Here is a 21,422-nt window from a genome sequence, read left to right as displayed (position 1 = left end):
ACTGCAAAGTTTATAAACGGACCAAAAGAACTAAAACAAGTCATGTGTGAGTAAACTTTCCTCACATAGAGTCCTGCTCAGCTGTCAGGTGTGGTAGTGATTTGGTATTGTTTGACAGGGTGCACGCGACGTGTCTGAAGAGCGAGGAAGGATAAGGTGGGAAGGGGTGAGAAGGGTGTGCAACGTATTTGAGGAACGGGAGGGAGATGCGTGATTTCCGGGACATTATCGCTCGTTTACGGGCATCCTGGAGTCTCTGTGCATTTGCGGCAGACCTCCGAAACTTCTGGGAGACTTGGGATGTCTGTTGAATGACCTCCCGCCCTACTAATAATTTTCTTCATATAGCCATATGCCTATTATAATATCCATAAAACACTGTGATATGACTGGGCACGGATCGTATCGCTTTCTCGCTACAATCGATCCACTCCAGAGTTCGTTTCAATCGAGCCAAGACCATCTCGGAGCTATTGTTTTGGCGCAGATCAGAGCGCGATTGGTGGTTTCACATATGCCAAACGAACCGCGCTAACTCTGCAAAATGAGACGGGTTCCGAAACAAAAGTCTAGGTGTGAAAGCACCCTAAGATGGCATTTTCATGAAGAGATTACACAACTGAGCATAGCTGTGATCGTCATGCACATCTTGTCAGGGAATCACAGTTGTGTGATCAATAGTAAATCTACCAAGGTCAGAGGGCACTTCAGCATGAACAATAATTACATAATTACAGAATAATCTAAAAGAAGCATTTATTTTAGATACTCCTCATTTGTAGTAATTTCACATGCAAAATTTACTACACAGCCCTAATTCATTGAGAAACAATACAGACACCTCTCATTATCTCGGTGTCCTTACTGTCCAACTAAATCAGTTTTGACTTTGTAGCTTGTCCATTTGGTTTATTTATTGCCACATCAGCAACTTATTGCCATTGGATGGCATAATCAATAGACATTAAACATTAAACAATTGACATTTTCATGTCAATATATGATAAATAACTAAAAATTCTCCCTGGGTATATATTTTAAATTTGTTGGTTTATGAAGTATGATTTTGAGAAGTAAATGCTATTCTGAAAGCATGTGCTGGAGGTTTACTACAAGCAGCTTTATAAACAAAATGCACATGAAAATCCACTCCAATTAATTGCCCAGGAAAGCCCAGACCAAACACACACACACAAACAAATATATATTTTATAGCCTGTTTGTTGAAAGTGCCTTTAATGGTCTGTCATACAACAGTAGACTCACTCTGTCATAGCAAAGTAGGGTGCAGAAGTTGGGCGTTTTCTGCTGGTGAACCAGCTCCACAAAGCGAGCGCAGTAAACAGCATCAATGGCTGAGAAGACACAACGGGGGAAGATGCAGAGCTGAAGGAACTTAGTGATGGTTTCATTCTTAGTGGATTCTGAGGAGGGAAAAAAAGGCATGAGTCCAAAAAAAAAAAAAAAAAAAAAAAAACCTGAGCACAAAAGAGATTATTCAAACACTCACTGGCGAGTAACCAATTGTCTTTCTCCAGTTTGAGACGATGCAGAACTCTCTGCACATGCTCCAACTGTTTCTTCTCCTCTTCTTGTAGCTTGTCCTGCAGAGCTGTACAGCGTTCCTTCTCCTTTTTCTTTTTATTTGGAGGCTACAATGTAGAGAACAGTTTTATGAGAAATATCTGATGGAAGAAAGACCCAAAGATTCAGCAGTGTCTCTAGCTATGTTATGGTGTTAGAAATATACAAGAAATTGAAAATATCTAAAAAAAAATTAAAAATAAAAAACAATGAGCTGAAAAATCAATCTGGAGAGTTTGATCGGCAGTTTCCACAACTGCCAATACAGAAGAGCTGATCAGATGACACAAAATGCATGAGACATTTTTTTTCATAATGCAAGCATGGCAGTTCTACAAGGTCTGTGAAATATGTCTTATGTGCTTATGCAGCAGACTGTGGCTGCATCCGAAACCACCTACTACTCAGTAGGTACTGCATTTGAATTTAAACGTACTACTCGGTCGTTAGAAAAGTACGTTCTATACAGTATGAATGTGAAAGTATGAATGGAATTCGGACGTACTACATCCGCCTTTTCATCATAGTCACGCAACCTACCTGCGTAATTTGTGTCGCTTCACTCCCATTCATGAATTCTCTCGCAGGGCATCATGGGATAGCGCAGTGTGCATGGGATGCGCACTCCAGAATTTCGCCGGAAGTAGTGAGTCATCCAGGTACTTCTCGCATACTTATTTTCGAATTCTAGGAATTCGGACATACTACTCAGCTCGCATACTGATTTTGGCGTACTATATAGTATGGAAGTATGCGGTTTCGGACGCAGCCTAAGACTTGCCCCAAATGCTCACTTGTAGCCACTAGGGCTGCACAATTCTGACTTTTTTTTCCCCTCAAATTCAAGATCAGGATTTTTTAATGATTCTTTAAATGTAAAATAAAGGTTTATACGAGTGGGCTATTATTATTGTTAATTCTCAAACATGGGTTGCAAATGGCAGTTTAAGACCCTTGATTTAAATGTGCGCGCTTTCGTTCTCACTTTCATAGCCGAGTGTGCTCATGTCATGGCTGCTGTCAATTTGAGAATAAAAACATACATGCAAATCATACTTCCCGCGCAGCTCCCAAACAATCGCTGTGTGTAACAAACCGAATGTTATTTACAATTTCATAACCATAACCCATAAACGGCTTGCAGGCTGTATTTATAGACTTTCTGCTGCTGTCTGTTCCCCTTCTCTGCCTTCTTCATTTCATAATACTTGGACTGATGGAATTACAAAGACAGCAGGCTTGCATTATAACCAGTTATTCACAGCCTATGCAGGTTCTGTTGACTAAAGTAGACATCATTGGCAGGGATGCGCATGTCCGTCCTCTCGGTAATGTAATGTGTATTTATATAGCACATTTATTGTGTATGGCCATACACCCAAAGCGCTTCATGGGATCATGGGGGGGGGTCTCTCCACACCATCACCAGTGGGAAGCATTCATCATGATGCGACAACAGCCACAGGCCAATGGCACCAGTGCGCTCACCACACACCAGCTATTCGGTGGATGGGGAAGATTGGGAGGCCATGATCGTAAAGGCTGATTGAGGGGGTTATATACGCTGCTAAGCAAGGTATATAAAACAATGTGAAAACTTGTCCGACCTCATTTACGCTTCTCTAAAACCTGAAAATATGATTGGCTGAATCATAGAAAAGCAGAATTAGAATCGTGTATAGGGTTGAATCGAGATCGCAATCTTTTTTGATGAATCATGCAGCCCTACTAGCAAGTGGAAAATAGTGTAAATGCAACAGCTTGGTCATAAATCTTTTGTACACATTAATTACTTTGTTAAATAATGTAAATATCTAGTGAAATATTAAGTACTGTCATTATGAGAGAAAAAATCTGTTATTAGAAACGAGATATAAAACTAATGTTTATTCTCCATTAAAGAAATAAGCACAAATGTCAGAGCATTTGCAAACATCCCAAGGACCACAAAATCCCTTTAGATCCCAAAGGTTTAAATCGAACTATAAGAGTCTTAAACTCAAAAGAAATCTCTCCTCATTCAATGGGTGATGTCTTTATGATTGAGTTGTTGAAGTCACTTTTTGATTAGCGTCTTAAATAGCTGTAAAGTGTATAAAGAATAGAAACCTGAAAATTGCTGTGTGGGTAGCACACCGTTTACATAATCTTTTCATGCTATTCAAGAGGACTCTTCACATGTCGTTAGTTCTATGATATATGAAAGAAATCTCACCATCTCAGTGTTATCATCAATGGATTTGATCTGCATCTTAAGCTTGTTGACTTCTCGGTCGTAGGCATTGTGTGGTACTGCCAGGTCATACATGGTGAGGGACCAGAATGTGGCGTAGAATTGTGGTCGAAGATCATCCCACACCTTTGGCAAATGAAGAGACACGACAGCCTCATGAACAGGAGCCATAACCTGCTCGCAGGCTGTGATGTACTTATGGACTTTCTGCTGCTGCCTGTTCCCCTTCTCTGCCTTTTTCAATTCATCATACTTGGACTGGTGGAAACACAAAGACAGCAGGCTTGCATTACAATTCACTCAAGCACAACAATGTCCTGATGAGTGTACAAATGCACAAAAAAACAGTTCTTAACAAAAAAGGGGTAACGTCACAGTGAGAGCAACGATATATTAGAATTGTAAGATCATTTTGTACTATAATTTTTAGTACAAACTTCTTTAATATTATGACCAAAGTGTCTGAAAATTAAGTTCATCACCGATTTAAATCATTAAAAAAATCAAAAAGACAAGTCATATTAATGATTGAGTTACTTTAAAAAAAAAAAGAATTAATAGTTTAAAACAATAGTTTAAAAGCTGGAGGTTTTCATTCATTGAGAGCTGTGTTACATATGGCATTGAACAAATTTTTCAGAAAACCATAATAGGGGCTTTTATGAATAAAACTGAAACCTAGTGGATACAGAACTGTATTATGCTATGCAGACAGGTGATTGTTAAAAACTGGAAATCCTCCAGTAGACCTCCGATCTTCAAGTGGATCTCAGTTTTAGGATAAATTGCAGCCTATGAAAAACTCTCCTATAGTTTACAAGAATTGAAATTTATTTTAATAAATGGGGAAAATTTCTAAATTGCTGCGATCCACCATGTTAGTAAACATGCAACCAGACAAAATAATAACTAAGATTAAGATATTAGCAACCCCCACCCTCCTTTTTTTCGTTTTCTTTTCCTTTTATTTTATTTCTCTCCTTTTTTTTCTTGTACGTGTTCTGGTTTGGTTTACTTTTGCAACTGATATGATGTTATTTATTTATTGTATTTATTTATGTTGTATTGTTCTGCTTTAATGCTAATGCTCTGTATTTGATATTCATCTGTATTATTTGAAAAAGAAAAAATTAATAAAATGTTCAAATCGTAAAAAAAAAAACAGGGCTTTTTTAATTCGTTTGCATAAATATGGGCTCCATAATTCTTCATTGAGAGATATTAAATTCACAGCTGCATACATTCGGCCAGCCCTCAACCCAGGGTGCTGAAATAAAACTGGAGATTAAAGATAGCTACCTTGTCTAAAATAAACCACTCCATCACTTCAGTTGAAAAGATATAACAAGGGATCTACGGAATGTTTTAAAATATTTGACAAATTAACTTATTTTGCATGTGCTTATTTCAGAGTACATCATGCTTTGAGAGCGAGATCGATCAGGCACTGAGCTGGAGAGCATCAAAGGTGAGCTCATTAATATACATAACTAGGGATGTAACAATTCACCATGAGCCAGTTCAAATATGTGAAAATAAAAAAATGGGTAAAATTGTTGACGGAATCTCTATACAGGTTTTGACGAGTAGGGGACACTGTTTACACATCAGCAAACTTGCTTTACCTGCGCATGGTTTAAGTTGTAGCAAACAATTACAAGCATGATGACACAACCATGCTGAACAGAGAATTCGAGATCACACTGTGTGTTAATGTTTCGATGGTAAAAGAGGTTGTTTTTTGTAGTTTAAAATGCTGCCTAACGATGCGTTTCCACTAGCACATTGGGATTGCAGCATTACAAGTGTTTTCAGTTCATTCATATGGAAGTTGAGCGTAAAGGTCCAAGCAGTGCATTAAGATTGAGCGGCATGGAGAAAGCTTTGAGAGCAGCCAACATAAGAATATTTGACATGCCCAAGAGCAGCAGCATTGAAGTGTTGCCTGCAGCACTGAGCACAAATTTAATGTTATAGTGGGTTAACAGCATTAGACCCCAGATTCTGGGCTGTGTCAGAGAAACACCAGCATAAAAAGTTTTTCACAGACTGAAAGAAAAAGCTGTGCTATTACCCTGTCCTTTTCTAATAAGGTTATACGTAAATGTAAAACCAGAATGCAAGATCAAAAGAATTTTATTTCTGTAGCAGGTATTCAAGAAAATATTACCCAATACAAACTTTTGTATTCCTTACATATTAAAGGTCAAGACAATATTTGCTTTTTTTATTTGATTTGTTATTAATTTGTCTGTAAATGTAAATACTAAAATACTGTTACTTAAACTTCAGAGTACAATAATTTATTCCCACATTTTTAGGTCTATTTTGAATTAGAGGGTGAATGACATGGACAATTCTTGAACTGTCCATACAGTAAAAATAAATAAATAAAAATAAATAAATAAATAAAAAAAACAATTTCACAAAAAAAGCATTTATATTTGGACTATCCTACAATTGTTTTACCTTATAGCACTAACATCTGACTGCCCCTCCATCTTTCACTAATTAATTAAAACTGACAGCAAATTTACATTTTACAAATAAGGAATTCATTAAATGCATCATTAATTAAAACTAACAGCAAAATTACATTTTACAAACAAGGAATTCATTAAATGCATCATCAAGGTACGCATGAAGTAAATGGAGACATAACAACTTTCAGGGGAGCTCAGATAAAGCCTCAAAATTATTTAAATTAAGCTCCAATTGCATCGATGAATTGGCTCTTCAGTGTTTGAACTCTCAGTAATGATTAAATCACACTGAACTGAGCTAAACTGAACTGAACTTAAACACTAAAACCTGAACCACACTGTTCCAGTTACTATGACCATTTATGTGAAGCTGCTTTGACACAATCTACATTGTAAAAGCGCTATACAAATAAAGCTGAATTGAATTGAATTGTGTGTGTGTGTGAGAATGGAAGAGTGTATGAGTGTTTCCCCAGCACTAGGGGTGCACTCTCAGTGGTGGGTTGTGGCTGGTAAACATATGCCAGATAACATCACAGTCCTCTGTGGCCACCCCTAATAATGCAGACTAAGCAAAATGAAAGCGAGTGAGAAGTTACAATACACAAGTCACTAAAAATAATAATAATAAATGATAGTAGTAACTACTACACCAAAGCGTAAATATATGTAAAAAAAAACAAAGCAAAAAAAGCAGCAAAGCACTAGGTCTTGAAACAGTTCAACTAACTCACCAGGATCTGATGGGCATACATCGGGCGAGACAGGAAAAACGCAGCATCATGTGGTGTGTGTAACTGGTTGCAGAGGACGTCAACTGAGGGTACCCTTTTAATGTAGTCTTCTGTACTGAGGTTAGATGCCAAAAAGCCACCAAACTGCACAAGAGTGTCATGACACTTTGGGGAGAAAAATAAAAGGAGAAGCATTTATTATTAAACATCTTTTCCCATCCATCCATACGCATGTATGCACACATACATGTACATACACACACACACACACACACATATATATTTATACATACACACACACACTGTATATTTTTATCATAAAAAATGGTTTCACATATTATTTAACTATACCTGATCATAAAGCTTTCCCACAAGTTTTAGATGCTTTTCTCCCCCCTCAGAGAACACCACTCCATTCCTCTGCTGGGCCATCAGTAGACACAGAGGTAATGCCAGCTCATGATCCAAAAGAGCATCCTTCAGACGCTGAGAAGATTTCTTAGTGTTTCTAATCTGTCCAAAGTAACCACCCTAGATGAATAAGAAATAGATGATGTCATGGTCAGGCCTACAGTACATCTGAGAAAACATAGAGAAAGGCTGTGAAGAAAACTACATTAATTGAATTATAAAAAAAGTACTATAGATTAGAAGGTAACAGACTGTCTTGGAAAAATGCACAAAAGCACGCACATCACTTTAAATGGGTGCTCAGCTAAACAGCAAAAAGTGGAAAAATATATATTCAAAAAGGCAGCAAGAACGAAGCTTCAAAAATGCCACTTTAATAAATTAAAAAGTCTGATAAAAGTTATGTACATGCATTTTTGAATTTATATTTTTGCACAACAGACTGTCTTGAGAAATAAATACAGGTAATTTTTTCGTTACATTCATATTTGACCTAATATTGAAATGTTTTGTGTACAGCTGTTATGGAAAAAAACAGCCATTACATAAGCACAATCTAATGTCAGAAAATATTTTCGAATTCAATTTAAAGTACTTTTTTTTTTTTTCAGACCACTACAAATGTTAGTTTATGAACTTGCAGCTCTGCACAAGACATTTCGCCAGAGAAAAAAATGGCTGAGCCCAGCTAAGCCTAGTTTCTGTGAAGGATTTGTTTTAACTTGCCCTATACGTTCACGTTCATTCGCCCAAAATCGCAGAGAAATAGGGGCTTCTGCTGGAAGTATCAGTGAAAGACTGTTTAGAAATCTCACACACACACGCAGTGAAATTGTGCACAGTTTCTGCATTTTTAAGTAGTTGGCGCCTGGAGTGTTGTAAAAAACCGCACTCACCTCCCCCGCGACAGAGTGCATATGAGGTAAATGACGTCAGTACATATTAACCGGTTATGATTATTACTGAACCGATACCGAATTGTGCATAACTGCATCCCGGTGCACCGAAGAAACAATTAATTTGACACCCCTAGAAGTAAAATACCCAGCTAAGGCTTAAATCTGAAAGTGTGCTGTGTTTAAAACTATTGATTCATCTATGATAGAGTCAACTCATCGTGTTTGAAATGAATCTTCTTAATAACGAGTCTTTAGCCATGCCAGCGTGATGTGGATACAGAACTTTAGCCCCTCCCATTTGTTGCGTGTGCAAACCTGGGAAAATTGAAACCCACCCGGCCACGCCCACAAACACAGTAGTGAAGAGGAAGAACACTGTAGCAGATGACGGTTGAATAATGAAAGTGTGACGGAAGTGTTATTTTTCCTACCCAAAGATGAAACTGTGAAGAGTCAGATGTTGAGGTTTATTTTTGCAAATACTGGAGACTTCCGGGAAAAATGGGATCTTTAAATTAACTAATAACAATTAAAAAAACTTTTAATTTACAGCGATTTACCCATCAAGGATGGCCCCTGTCCCCACTGTTGTTCGTGCTGGCACATGAGCAATCCAGAAATATCAGGTATTACAATTGAGAGGAAAGATCAATGCATTTCTTTATTAGCCAATGACATTATATTATCCATGGCAAATTTTTTAAATACTATTCCTATTAGAATTAAATTAATTGAAAACTTTGGACATGTTTTTGAATACAAAAGTAATGTCTCAAAGTCAGTATTATTATTTCTAAATGAAGAAGAAAGACGCAAGCCCATAATGAAAACTACTGATCACTACTGATGGAAAACTATTGATGACTATTTACTGATGGGTTTTACTTATTTAGGTGTTAAAAATGTTGGTTTTCTTCAAGCTAGAAGGATTATTGCATTATGCTGGAAACACATGAATGCTCCAACCCTAAAGCAGTGGAAAAAAAAAGAGATATTGGACTGGATAGACTAACTTATGTTAGAGGCAAGCAGAAGAAGCATTTGACCATCTTTGGGAACCATTTATGAATGTTATGTAAATTGTGAGTTTGTAAACATGCATTTTTTTTTTTCGCTGCATCATTATTGGATGCCTAGTTGATATTGCATTGAGGGTGCCTTCCTGTAGGATGCGTAGAACTTCCAATTACAGCGTTTATCCATTGTCAACAAATAAATCTTGATTTGAAAATGGCTGTCAAAACCATTTTAAGTGGCTTACAGAGTGTTTTTTTGATCCACAACTTTAATTCTGAAAGGTGTGTGTTAAAGCTGTTATACTTCTGTTCAAGCGTGAGAGCAAAACATTCTCCTAATTCAATGTCTGCCATCAGATAAGATGCTCAAATACAGCGTCACTGTTCCCAACCTGTCAGCTGTTATACTGTGGTCAGCAGCATGCACACACACACAATAGATCACTGCATTATAGAGCAAACCATATTACCGGCATGAAACTTAACAGATATATAACAAACCCATGTATTTTCCAAAAAAAAAAAAAAAAAATACATTAGTGATACTCTGCTGGTTGATTTGCATGTTGATTCTAATCGGGAGGCGTTTGTTTAATTTAGTTTGTATTGTGTAGTATTTACCATGTGTTTTTCTGTCGTTTCTGTAAAAAAGCTGTCCGAATGTGACCATTAATACGCATCAAGTTGCCAACCGGAAATTTTTAGCATTCTCCTTACACATACACGCAAAGCATAATGGGTATTTTGTTTATATGTGTTTATGTATTATATTTTGTCTATTGTAATATTTTAAAGACATGGTAGAAAACAATGGGATTTAATGCTGTGTTTGTTGTCCAGTGTGAGAACCACTTTATATTGTGTCTTAGTTAGAAAGCGAAGATCACAAATTCTGAACAAACAAGATTTTAGATTTTATTTTCTTTTAAAACATCTTTGCCATGATGACAACATTTCAAATGAGAAATAAGAATTGTTGTTAAAATTTGATGCCCATTTTCCACCTCTCTGAATCCTTGCTGAAGATGCAAATAGCAACATCACTGTCCACAGTGATGATGAAGCACTTTCACTTCACAGGTGAAGTAATGAGTCACGCAGGCACAGCGACCCAGTTTTAAAGGAGGTGGCACTGGAAAAGTGAATGAATCTCGGATACATCAAGCTGACTAATTGATTCACCAGCAAGCATTATTAATCAGATATTGTTATCACATTTTATTTATCGGAGTGATAAAAATTACTTCATATGACTTTACCCATGTATGCCCCCATAATTTAGCTGTCCGATGTATATTGTGCGTCCCTAATTATAAGGAGTACTATTACTATTATTATTATTATTATTATTATTATTATTACTACTAGTAATAGTACTATATAGGGATGCTCATTTCGGTTAATTTTGCTAACCGACAACCACAGCTCATTAATCCCTTATTAACGGTTAACTGGTCAGATTACTATTAATTTTACATTAAACAAATTGACGTGTCTATTTATTTTATTAAATACCGCATTTTAAAATACTGATTTTTATATGCTAGCATATTAATAATAGAACATAACAGAGCATTTTCATGCACCTGCAGTGTTTAGCACAGAGGAGCAGAATAATCTAAATAAAATTAATAAAATAAATAGGACTGCCCTAAATTATTTTCACTTCAATAATTAATTTATATTACAAAACGAAAATACTGACTGATTCTTTTTAATAACCGGCATAGGCTGTATTTTTCCCAATCATATGTTTTTTTTCTTCCGTCAAATAAAAATAGCTGATTTCCTCAAATCGCTAGCTCCACGGAACATGTGCATTTATTTAATGCCCCGCTGTTATTATTATAAATTACAAAACCTTTTTACATTTTTAATAGAAATCATTATTTTAAAGATTATGTCTTGATCAGTGGTTTCCTCTATCTCTCTCTCCCTCGCGGTTCAGTGCGCGCTGCGTGATGAAAAGACAACAACACGCGCATATGTTGACTTTTTGTAAACAGTTTTGTTGTTTAAATATGATATTGCATTAATGTGCATACATGCTTTATAAGCTGTATAATAAAAGGTAAAGCCTATTTGTTGCGTTTATGACACAGATCCAGATCAACATCAGCGCTGGTTTGGTATCAACTTGCTGTATCAGACAGTAACATTCTTCTTCCATTTTGCTTCTTTGGCAAATGTGTCTGTAGGCACGGGTTATACGTTATCGTCCCACAAGTTAAATATGTCTTGCAGTTGAACAAGGGGCCGAAAACAAGGCGCATCTCACTGCCTTTATGTTGACAAGGAAAAAAGAAGAGAAGCATGGTCCTCTTATGAAACGACTAAATCAGCTGGGTATCGATTGTGCAAAAGTGTTGCTGTCTGTGTTGTTACAATTGTAATATTTAATAATATTGTGATATTCAGGATTTGTACATTCATACAGCTCTGGATAACTTAAAACAGCGATTAGACCTTCAGAGCGGCATTAATGCGTCCTGAAGTAAAGCGAAACGGCTATAAACTCCAGCATGATAGAGTGATTATATGCAGAGCCATATACCTTTATCTCTAAATAAAGTATAACTATAGAAACTGTGTTCATCTTAACTGAAAGCTTCGTTGAGTTTGCTATCCTCACGCATCGCACACCTGTCAGTCAGTCAGTCAGCACGTAACGCCAAAGTGTTAAACAGCACTATACGGTTACAGAAAAGTTTGCGCTGTTATAATTCACTTACCTTTTAATACGTTTTGGTGCGATTATAATCCGCTATTAAAAACAACAACAATGACTGAATGTTTTGAAAGGGTAATGTAGCCGTGGATGGATGCATTTTGGTCCCCGCCATGGAAGAATGAATGTAGTGGAAACCAAGCTCTTCAAAACTTCTCTGTAGTTGTCTTGACAACACAAACTGCTGCTCTGGGATGAGTCGCGTGCAAAAGATGCCCCTCTTAACGCAAAGGCGCATTCAATCGGCCCCTTATGCAGTCAAACTAAAAATATATAAAATAATGATTTTAATCGTTTAACTGATAGCATTAATCGGTTACAAACGCACCCTTTTGCTTAACGGTTAATCGATTATTTTGAGCATCCCTAGTACTATAGCAATGATATTACTAATACTAGTAATACATTAACTTTTAATTTGTCATTCTTACCACTCAACACGATTGAATTCTACACAACGTAAGAGGTTCACTGTAAATATCAGCCAACTTTCATAATTGAAATGGGAGTGCAAACTCAGTGAACTCGATAGCGTGATGACAGCTCCATTCATTTTTGGACCACCTTTTGCCTAACAAGTTTAATGTTTGATTTTTAATGCTGCTAAATGGACCACCTGCCAATTACCCAATGCAACGTTGCATAATGCCAGATCTTCAAAATGTTATATATAGTTTTCTGAGTGTAGCTTAGATGTACAGTGCCAAGCATAGCTGATGATTGCTTAGCAATGACAAGACGCTATAAGAGTGAAGCTAACGTTTGCATTAAAATTGTTAGAGGAAGTGTGGAGCTGCAATTCTTGTCTAATGTGCAATAAGCTTTAAGAGTATCAACTGCATTTAAATAATGTAAACGTAAATCTTAATATTTCTGTTTACTTTTAAATGCAAATTATAATAAAAATACATTCATTTTCAGCATAACACAGGGGATAAATGTAATCAAGATGGGCCAGATTTGGCCCACATGCCGCCTGTTGAGTACTGCCTGATTTACTGCAACATTCACACATTAGCAGGTCTGGCTTGAGTGTGCAAAGGCACACTGTTTGCTAAACTAGGAATCCATCTCAAAAACATGGCATACCTCTGCTTTGAGTTGTTCTCCACCTGTCATGGCCTCCAACTGCTCCACAGTCATTTCATCTGTTATCTCAATTCCTGCCATCTTCTGCACCACCTCCTTCAGGATCAGCAGGTCAAAACTGGTAAAACAGAACATGCATGAATAAATGAGAATGCTGATTAAAAAAACAATGCTGGTTTTGTTGTACATAAGTGTATTATAAATATAGATATTTAGAATCTAGTAATGTCAAAACTTACCAATTGGTCAAACTCGGTAAGTATTATGATATATCATAATATAATTTATTAAGAATTATTGCTATTACTAATAACCTGTCGGGCAACTGAAAAAAAATAAATAAATCACATTTTCTGTGTTTAATCTTTTTAAACACATATTATACATGAGAGCTGACTTTTGAACTGCTATTCCTGCACAATGGAAAACAAGACTGGTTCTCTCTCATCCTCTGTTTGCATGTGGTAGTAAAACACAAAAGTCCTAGTTCGTCTGCGGAGAATCACACATTTTTAAACTCTGTTTAGTCAATGCATCTGCGAGAGCATATCCACAAAGTAGTTTACGCAGCATCAGATTTGTAGAGTATCCACTGTATCTGCACTGTTAAAGGGTCACAAACCCTAAAACATATTTCTTGAGATGACGTGTACTATGACACATGCTATGTGTTTGTGAGTGACATGCTAAAAACACTATTAGGACACCTACATTTCACTATTGAGTAAAAAAAAAAAAAAATTTCATTGTTTAGAGCAAATTAACTCTTCTTTAAGAAATTTTGAAGCAACGTCACGACCATAAGGCAATTGCAGAAAAAGTGGTGAATGGCTGCCAGTACACAGTGTCATCATTGGGTTTTCAGTGTTTGTGCATTAATTCATGAAAAAGGGCTGGTTCAATCCAATCAACACACACTATTATTTAACTTTATTATTCATTATGCATGAAAAAGTTTAGCTGACTCCGGTCTTGTTACAGTGTCATTATTCAGAGACACAGGTTATTCGTGCTCTGTTTCTTAGTGTGCCAACAACTTATGAAAATGATGTCTCCTGTGGGAGCCGTTGGCATGTCGCGGCCTAATAACACACGGGGAAAATTTGTTTGCTGTGTTTTTTTTAATCTGGAGATGGTAAAATCCGGATTTGGCAGATGAGATAAAATTTTAAAAATGTGGTTCCAGTTCAAGCTTTACTTTCTCTACAAATTTGATAATATAAATTTGCTATAATATTACTACAATAATGTGATAAACAATATAACATTTTAGCAACTAAAAATGTAATAATAACATGTAAAACTGGACCAAAGTGTAACAAGTAATACTGTACATCTAAATGTAAATGTAATCCTTTTTTTTGCATAATGTAATAGGTTATTGTATGAGAAATGTATTACATTAAAAAAAAAAACCTGTGGAAACTTATGTAATGACAGATCATATGTTAATACCAGCACATAATTAAAAAAAATAAGTTTACAATGTAATAATTCATTTTCCATATAATAAATAAAGCACTAGTGGATTGTCATTGCGCCAGCTAGACAGGTCGGGAAAAAAGCTGTGACAGCGCGCTTCTAAGGAGTTTTTTCCCCAGATCGGATTGTATTTCAATCTGTGAGTTTTTTTGCCTGTTGTATATCCTCACATGCTATCGACAGCACTTAAGCTTCTCAGTGCTATCCGTGGCTAGTGGTTTACAGAGCTGTCTTTTATATTAGTTGTTCACCGCTGATACAGGTTCACCTGCTTGCACTGTAGCCTTTTGCCTATGTCCAAAAGACAGCTTTGTCTCGATGAATTGGATCATAAGTCCACAGTGCAACTTGGGGATGCAGATTTGAAGCAAGTTACTCGATCACAGAAGCGCGGTACACCCGCGGCCGCGGGTGGCCCCCTTCCAAAGAAACCGACTACACGTAAAGATCAGTCTGAGGAAACTTCACTTTCTAAAACTGTGGCTGTTCTCTCTTTTGAGATGTTGGAGATTAAGCGCCACCATCAGTCACTTCAGCCTGTGCCTTCCTCATTAGCAGACGATTCTCAGCACGATGAGGAGAACGTAAACAAGGGAATGGAGAAAGAACCTTTTTATTCTTTGTCTTCATCCTATCATTCAGAGTTTGATGTACTTTCCACCAGTGCTTCTGACTCCTTCCCGGAGCATGCAAAAGCACAGTTTCCCCCCAGGAAGTTCAGATCGGTTTGTCAAAAACCAAGAGCTCTAGTAATGATTCAGTTCACTCCGGCTAAACCCCATCCTCAGGGGATGACACTTTAGCTGTGCTACAGATGGCAGTTGCTCACTTGGGGTTGGACAGCTCACCCAGCTAAGTCAAACGTCTTTTTCAAGTAGGCACTGGCTGGGTCTTTTTCTATGCCACCGTGTAAGGACTTTGTGGCAGAATTTTCGAATGCCCTGACGAGCACTAGAGTACCTAAACGACGGTCTAAGACTGCCTGCACTGTTGTGTCAATGGCTGATGCTGATAGTATTGTTGCTGGCCGTGCTCAGGAAATAGAAGAGCTTGTTGCTGCCCTGGTTGTTTTACCTGATGAGGCCATATGATGTAATGCCCGTTGCCCCAGGACCCAATGCAATTGCACAGACTCGTTAAAGAAAGCCTATGAGTTTACTGTATATGTAACCCAGGCAGAGAACACATTGTCAATTGCTTCTCGCCACCACCAGGACTCTGCAATCGGCGTACGTTGACCCCTCAGTCTCTCCAAACCACTCTTTTGAGAGCCGCTTTTCATGTCACACGTGAACTGGGTACGCTAACTGCCACACTTCTGTCAGCACGGCGCCAGGTGTGGCTGGCCCAAGCCAAGTTGCCATAAGAGTGTAAGAGGACTTTAAGAGACCTTCCAATCGTCCCTGGACATACCTTTGGGCTAATGTCTCTGAGCTTCTAGATAAAAGGGCGAAGTTTATCAGAAACTACTCGCCAACTTACCCAAACTCGCTGGAATATCAATGGCGCATACTCATGTTCGCCATGGTCTCGTGGTACCAGAGCAGCGTACACATCAGTGTTCCACCCCAGAGTCTCTTGGTTCACATAGGCTATGTGTTGCTGAAGACACACAAGCTTTTCGACCACATCAGCAACAAATACCTGGGGGCCCATGTAAGCGTCCCCACGCTGTCTCTAAAAGTCATACACACAAGGCATGAAAAGGTGGAGCCGGTGGTCGGACATTTTTCAAGCCCACAATTACTGTATTGGAGGCAGACTACAGTGGATCCTTGGGTTTGGACTACATTGAGCAGGGGATATACCCTGCAGTTTCGGCACCAGCCACCTAAGTTCTCAAAAATTGTTCCCATAGTAATAGAAGATGCAGTTTGTTCAGCAGCTCTCTCTCAGGAAATCTGTTGTCTGTTAGAGAAGGTAGCAATAGAAAAAGTTCACCACCTAGCTAAAAGGGAGTCCAGTTTTTGATCTGAGATGTCTCAACATGTTCCTCAAGATGCTTCCTTTCTGAATGTTGCATGCAGCCGATGTTCTCCGTTCTGTCATGAAGGGAGACTGGTTTACAAGCATCAATTTAAAGGATGCTTATTTTCACATTCCGATTGTTTATCATCAACGAAAATTTCTTCGCTTCTGCTTCAAAGACAAGGCCTACCAGTTCAAAGTTCTTCCGTTTGCCCTGTCTCTGGCCCCTCGCGTGTTCATGAGGTGCATGATTGCGGCTCTATACCCCCAATGGTTCTAGGGGTACAAATACTACCCTACTTGGACAACTGGTTGTTGTGTGCCCCTTCAAATCAACAAGCTGTCAGACACCAGTTTGCTTTATGACCATGTGCAAAGGCTGGGTCTCTCTGTAAACAGGGTAAAGAATTGCCTGGTTCCAGTGCAACAAATCACTTACATCGGAATGTTTCTGGACTGCCGTGCGATGTCAGCCACCCTGTCACAAACCAGAGTGGACAACATTCTTCAGCTCATTACTCACTTCCAGCTGGGTGTGGGTCTTCAATACAGTGTTGCTTCAACTCTTGGGTATGCTGACTGCTGCTACATCAGTGATACCACTAGGCTTGCTCCACCTCAGGCCTCTTCAGTGGTGGAACAACAGTCTGGGCTTAAATCCTGCCAGACATCGACATTGTGTGATTGTTGTCTCACATCATTGTGTTCAAGCGTTGAGACCATGGAATCGCCAGGACTTTCTAAAGTCAGTTGTGCCTCTAGAGGATGTTCCCTCTCGCCGGGAAGTAGTCACAACAGATGCTTCTCTCAGCGACAGTGGGGCAACATGGAATCACAGAGATGTGATTCCGATGGTCTCCAGTATGGTCCAAGGATCACATCAATCTCCTAGAGCTGCGTGCAGTTTTCCTGCCCCTACAATATTTTTTACCAGTTCTTCGACCAAATCCATCTTTTCTTCCCAAAGATTTGCTCCCACAGGTTATAAATCAATCAATCAGTCTAGCTGCTTTCCAGTCTGAATCTTCAGTTCAGCTGTCTTTCAGGAACAGGCATGAGTGGTTAGCAGGTGAGTGGCATTCCTCATGACTATAATGGTACAAGTCATCCACTAGTGCTTTGCACAGTCTCTGGCAGTCAAGGAGGAATGAAACAGAAAACTAGTTACGTAGGTCCCAGTGGTCCTGTGAATTTCAGATGACCTGCAGAGTTATTTTTTCATTCAGAATGCGCAAGAAAAGCTCATTGAGGAAGAGAATTGAGCTGGAGAGGCTCATATCCTCGAGGCTCCGCCTGAAGCACCATGTGACCATTTTGGTATATTATCTTGACCTGTCTAGCTGGCGCAGTGACAATCCACTAGTGCTTTGCACCAGCTCTGGCGGTCAGAAAGAATTCACAGAACCACAGTTACATAAGTAACTAGCGCTTTGTGTTCCATATTGTCGGGTCACAAATTTTCCACATACTAAATTTTTATCATTTCTTTTACCAAATCTTCTGTCTTACCCTTTCATTTTGCAGGTTAAATTCCTTGTCATTCATTTCACATGTCTTACAGGGTTATTTGGAAAGGAAATAAAAGATTTCATTATTTAAGAATTCTTTCCAATAAACATTCTTCTTAAAGCACCCCAGCAGAATATTGGCTGCACGATGCTTACTAGATAAGCATGTTGCTAAAATAGTGCATGTAGCAAGTATGATGCTAACACAATTATCATGTAGTTAGCATAATGACAAAATTACTAGCTTATTGCTATAATATATAATGTAGCAGGTACATTATAAGTACATTATGAATAGTTATCATTGTCATTGCTACCATGAGAAAGCATCAATCCCACAACGTTCTTAAGCAGATAATGATGTTGCGCCACTCACATTAAAAAGTGCATTTCTAGTTATAATTATTGCATGTATAATTAAATGTGGCACTTTTCATAGAAAGTTTATGTGATGTGACAATATTTTGGTGAGTTTATAATGTAATATGTTTCTCATAATGAAATAACTGGTATTACAATAAAAATCAATGTTAATACATTAAGAAAATTAATACATTATGAACATTTCATTACAATAATAATTTAATCATTATTACATTGTGTCGTTTTTACATTACATGCAGTTATTACATTATGAGCTGATGCAAACGTTAATACAATCCACATTTTATAAGTGCAACGCAACAGTGGCCAAATGGTCTTTGTATCATCTAATTCTTTATTTTTTCTTCTTTCTTCTGCATGCATGTTTGTGTACAAAGGTTCACATTTATAAGGTGGTGTACCTGCACTATATAATTAATAAAGCTGTGTGATTTAAAGTCCAGACCAAGAGCAACAAATGATACATTGAAGCATTTCTCTGTCATTTTTGGGTCCTTTAAACAACTCTTGATTGTTTTGGTCTAAAACAATTGAAAAAAACTAAATGCAGTCATGTGATAAAATCCATCTCACTTATTGGCCAGATGTTATTGAACGTTTTTTCCTAAACTGCATTTTGATTGATCAGAATAAATGTGCGGGAAAATGCCAATGGAGCTCCCACAAGTAAACAAACCGGCAGAAACAAAATGTTACTTTTTACTTTAGAGGGACTGCGTTGTCTGATTAAATCCCTGGTCATAGTATACTACACAGTTTGTAAACATTACTTCAGACAAACTATAAATTTCAAGAATGAGTGCATTAATGTTTTAATACATTGCAAAAGGCAAAGGCCCAAGTCACTTCAGGATAAGGGGTGAATTCATTTAGCTCAACTACGACAGTCACCACAAACGAACAACTCCAGGTTCTGTTTAAAAGCGTACCGAGACCACCTCTTCAAAGTTATCTCAGTACGCTTTTTTTGATCCACATTTGATGCGCACTCGAGTGCAATTGCTATATTCACACTTAAACGAACCGCACTAAGAGGAAAAACGAACTTAGTGTGATTCAAACAAACTAAATAAGGCAGGTGTGAAAACATCCTTAATGTGTCTGCACCAAATCTATTCTAAACTAAAGTCCCTATAGTCTCTGTTTAAAGTATTCAGGCAAAAAAAAAAATCTAAGATTCTCTTCGACTCCCCCATGCTATCTCCTGCCCCACTCGCAGCCCATGCTCTTAGCTTGTTTACAGTGGGCATGACCTGTGGCTGTTTTGAACACTGCTGATGTGAAGCTGTGCTTACTCTACTGGTTTGTACGCATGTCATCTAAAGAGAACTGTCATCCATTTGCTCTCGGACAGACATGTGTTCAAATATGTAGACCCCCCTCCACCACTTTTTACAGATTCACATGACATACATACCTCTTCCCTGCTTTAAGCTGGTTGGTTACGTACTGGAGAAGACCTGCTAACTCAATAGGATATTTCCTGAAAACTGCTCCACAAAGACTTGCAAGACCTAAGTAAAGGCAAAAGCAAAGTATACTTATAAGAACCACTCATTAGAATCCGTAAGTGAGTACATCAAAAGAGGCATGCATTTATGCTTTAAATTGGTTTCTGGACACACTCTTCAAGAAATGACATTTAACATCAGTTATGAATGCCAGACAGAGGTTCAATTTATTCAGAATCTTGGCAAATAGAAGAGACGTTTTAGATGAAGAAAGGCACTCACTCTGCAACCATGATGAAATGGTTGTGTCATCATGTTTCATCTTCTCTTTCTCTGGGTTGGCTAAAGCTTCAATAATGCAATCTGTCCACATGGTCAAGGGCTTAAGCAGTCTACATCTTGCTTTTTGAAGGTGACACGTTTGCTTTTAACAGCAGAAACTGTTCAGACTATTACTTTAGTCAGTCACTGTTTCATTGTGCGTGTAAAAATGTGGTTTGAAAAAGTGGTAGCCCCTTTACTGATTTCTTATTGTTTTGAGTCTGTTACAGTTTTAATGTATCTGATCAACAAACTAATTTAAATATTAGTCAGAGATAACACATATAAAGACATTATGCAGTTTTAAAATGAAGCCTTTTATTAAGTGAAATAAAAAGAAAACTACATTGCTCTGTTGCGCCAGTTACAACATAACTCTAGTTTATCACACCTGAGTTCACACCCGAGTTTCTTTAGCCTGATTACTGCCACACCTGTTCGCAATTAAGAAATCACTTAAATAGGAACTGCCTGAGAATGTGAAGTAGACTAAAAGATCTTCAAAGGCTAGATAGCATGCTGAGGTCCAAAGAAATCCAAAACAAATTAGAAAAGAACATAATCTATTCTCAATCTACCAGTCTGGAAAAAGGTCATTAAGCCATTTTAGGTTTGGGACTGCAGCAAAATACAGTGAGAGCCATTATCTACAATTAGCAAAAAACATGGAACAGTGGAGAACTTTCCCAGAAGTGACCAGGCGACCAAAAATTACCACAAGAATGCAGTGAAAACTAATCTAAGAGGTCACAAAAGACCCCACAACAACATTTAAAGATCTCACTTTCCTTAGTAAAAGTGAGGGTTCCTTACTGCATCATAAGAAAGAGACTGGGCAAAAGTAGCATACTCAACTCAACTCAACTCAGTTTTGCCAGAAAACATCTTGATGACTTTTGAACAAATACTATGTGGACTGATGAGACAAAAGCTGAATTTTTGAAAGATGTGTGTACCAGTATGTATTATTGCCATAAATTAATACCTCAATTCAGAACAACATCATACCAACATTAAATCAACTCAGTTGGGATAAACTAGTGGGGGTGTCAAAATCAATTGTATATTCGGTGCACCACGATGCAGATAATTCAGTAATAGGATATTGCGTAGTGATGTCATTTATCTCAT

At 37.8% G+C, this 21,422-nt stretch overlaps 1 protein-coding gene across 4 annotated transcripts in view; it reads right to left on the bottom strand.

The window, feature by feature from the left end:
• thoc2 (THO complex 2) overlaps window positions 1-21,422 on the bottom strand; it is a 94,926-nt gene that overhangs the window by 27,089 nt on the left and 46,415 nt on the right. For 3 of the 4 annotated variants that reach the window (XR_011006083.2, NM_001326547.1, XM_005157134.6), the window contains 8 exons: window positions 20,253-20,333; window positions 19,937-20,033; window positions 13,178-13,295; window positions 7,386-7,565; window positions 7,035-7,199; window positions 3,800-4,075; window positions 1,511-1,652; window positions 1,267-1,424 (listed from right to left, as the gene is read on the bottom strand). Coding sequence is in view for 2 of the 4 variants with exons in the window: in NM_001326547.1 (NP_001313476.1) it covers window positions 1,267-1,424; window positions 1,511-1,652; window positions 3,800-4,075; window positions 7,035-7,199; window positions 7,386-7,565; window positions 13,178-13,295; window positions 19,937-20,033; window positions 20,253-20,333 (1,217 nt within the window). In the remaining 2 variants the exon portion in view is untranslated. Of the gene's footprint in view, window positions 1-1,266; window positions 1,425-1,510; window positions 1,653-3,799; window positions 4,076-4,809; window positions 6,566-6,716; window positions 7,200-7,385; window positions 7,566-13,177; window positions 13,296-19,936; window positions 20,034-20,252; window positions 20,334-21,422 lie in introns of those variants that run through there. The other variant, XR_012389403.1, reaches the window with a different exon arrangement.

The sequence above is a fragment of the Danio rerio genome, chromosome 14 (genome assembly GCF_049306965.1).
Source record: "Danio rerio strain Tuebingen ecotype United States chromosome 14, GRCz12tu, whole genome shotgun sequence".
Classification (NCBI taxonomy): domain Eukaryota; kingdom Metazoa; phylum Chordata; class Actinopteri; order Cypriniformes; family Danionidae; genus Danio; species Danio rerio.
This window is presented reverse-complemented; position numbering and strand designations above follow the sequence as displayed.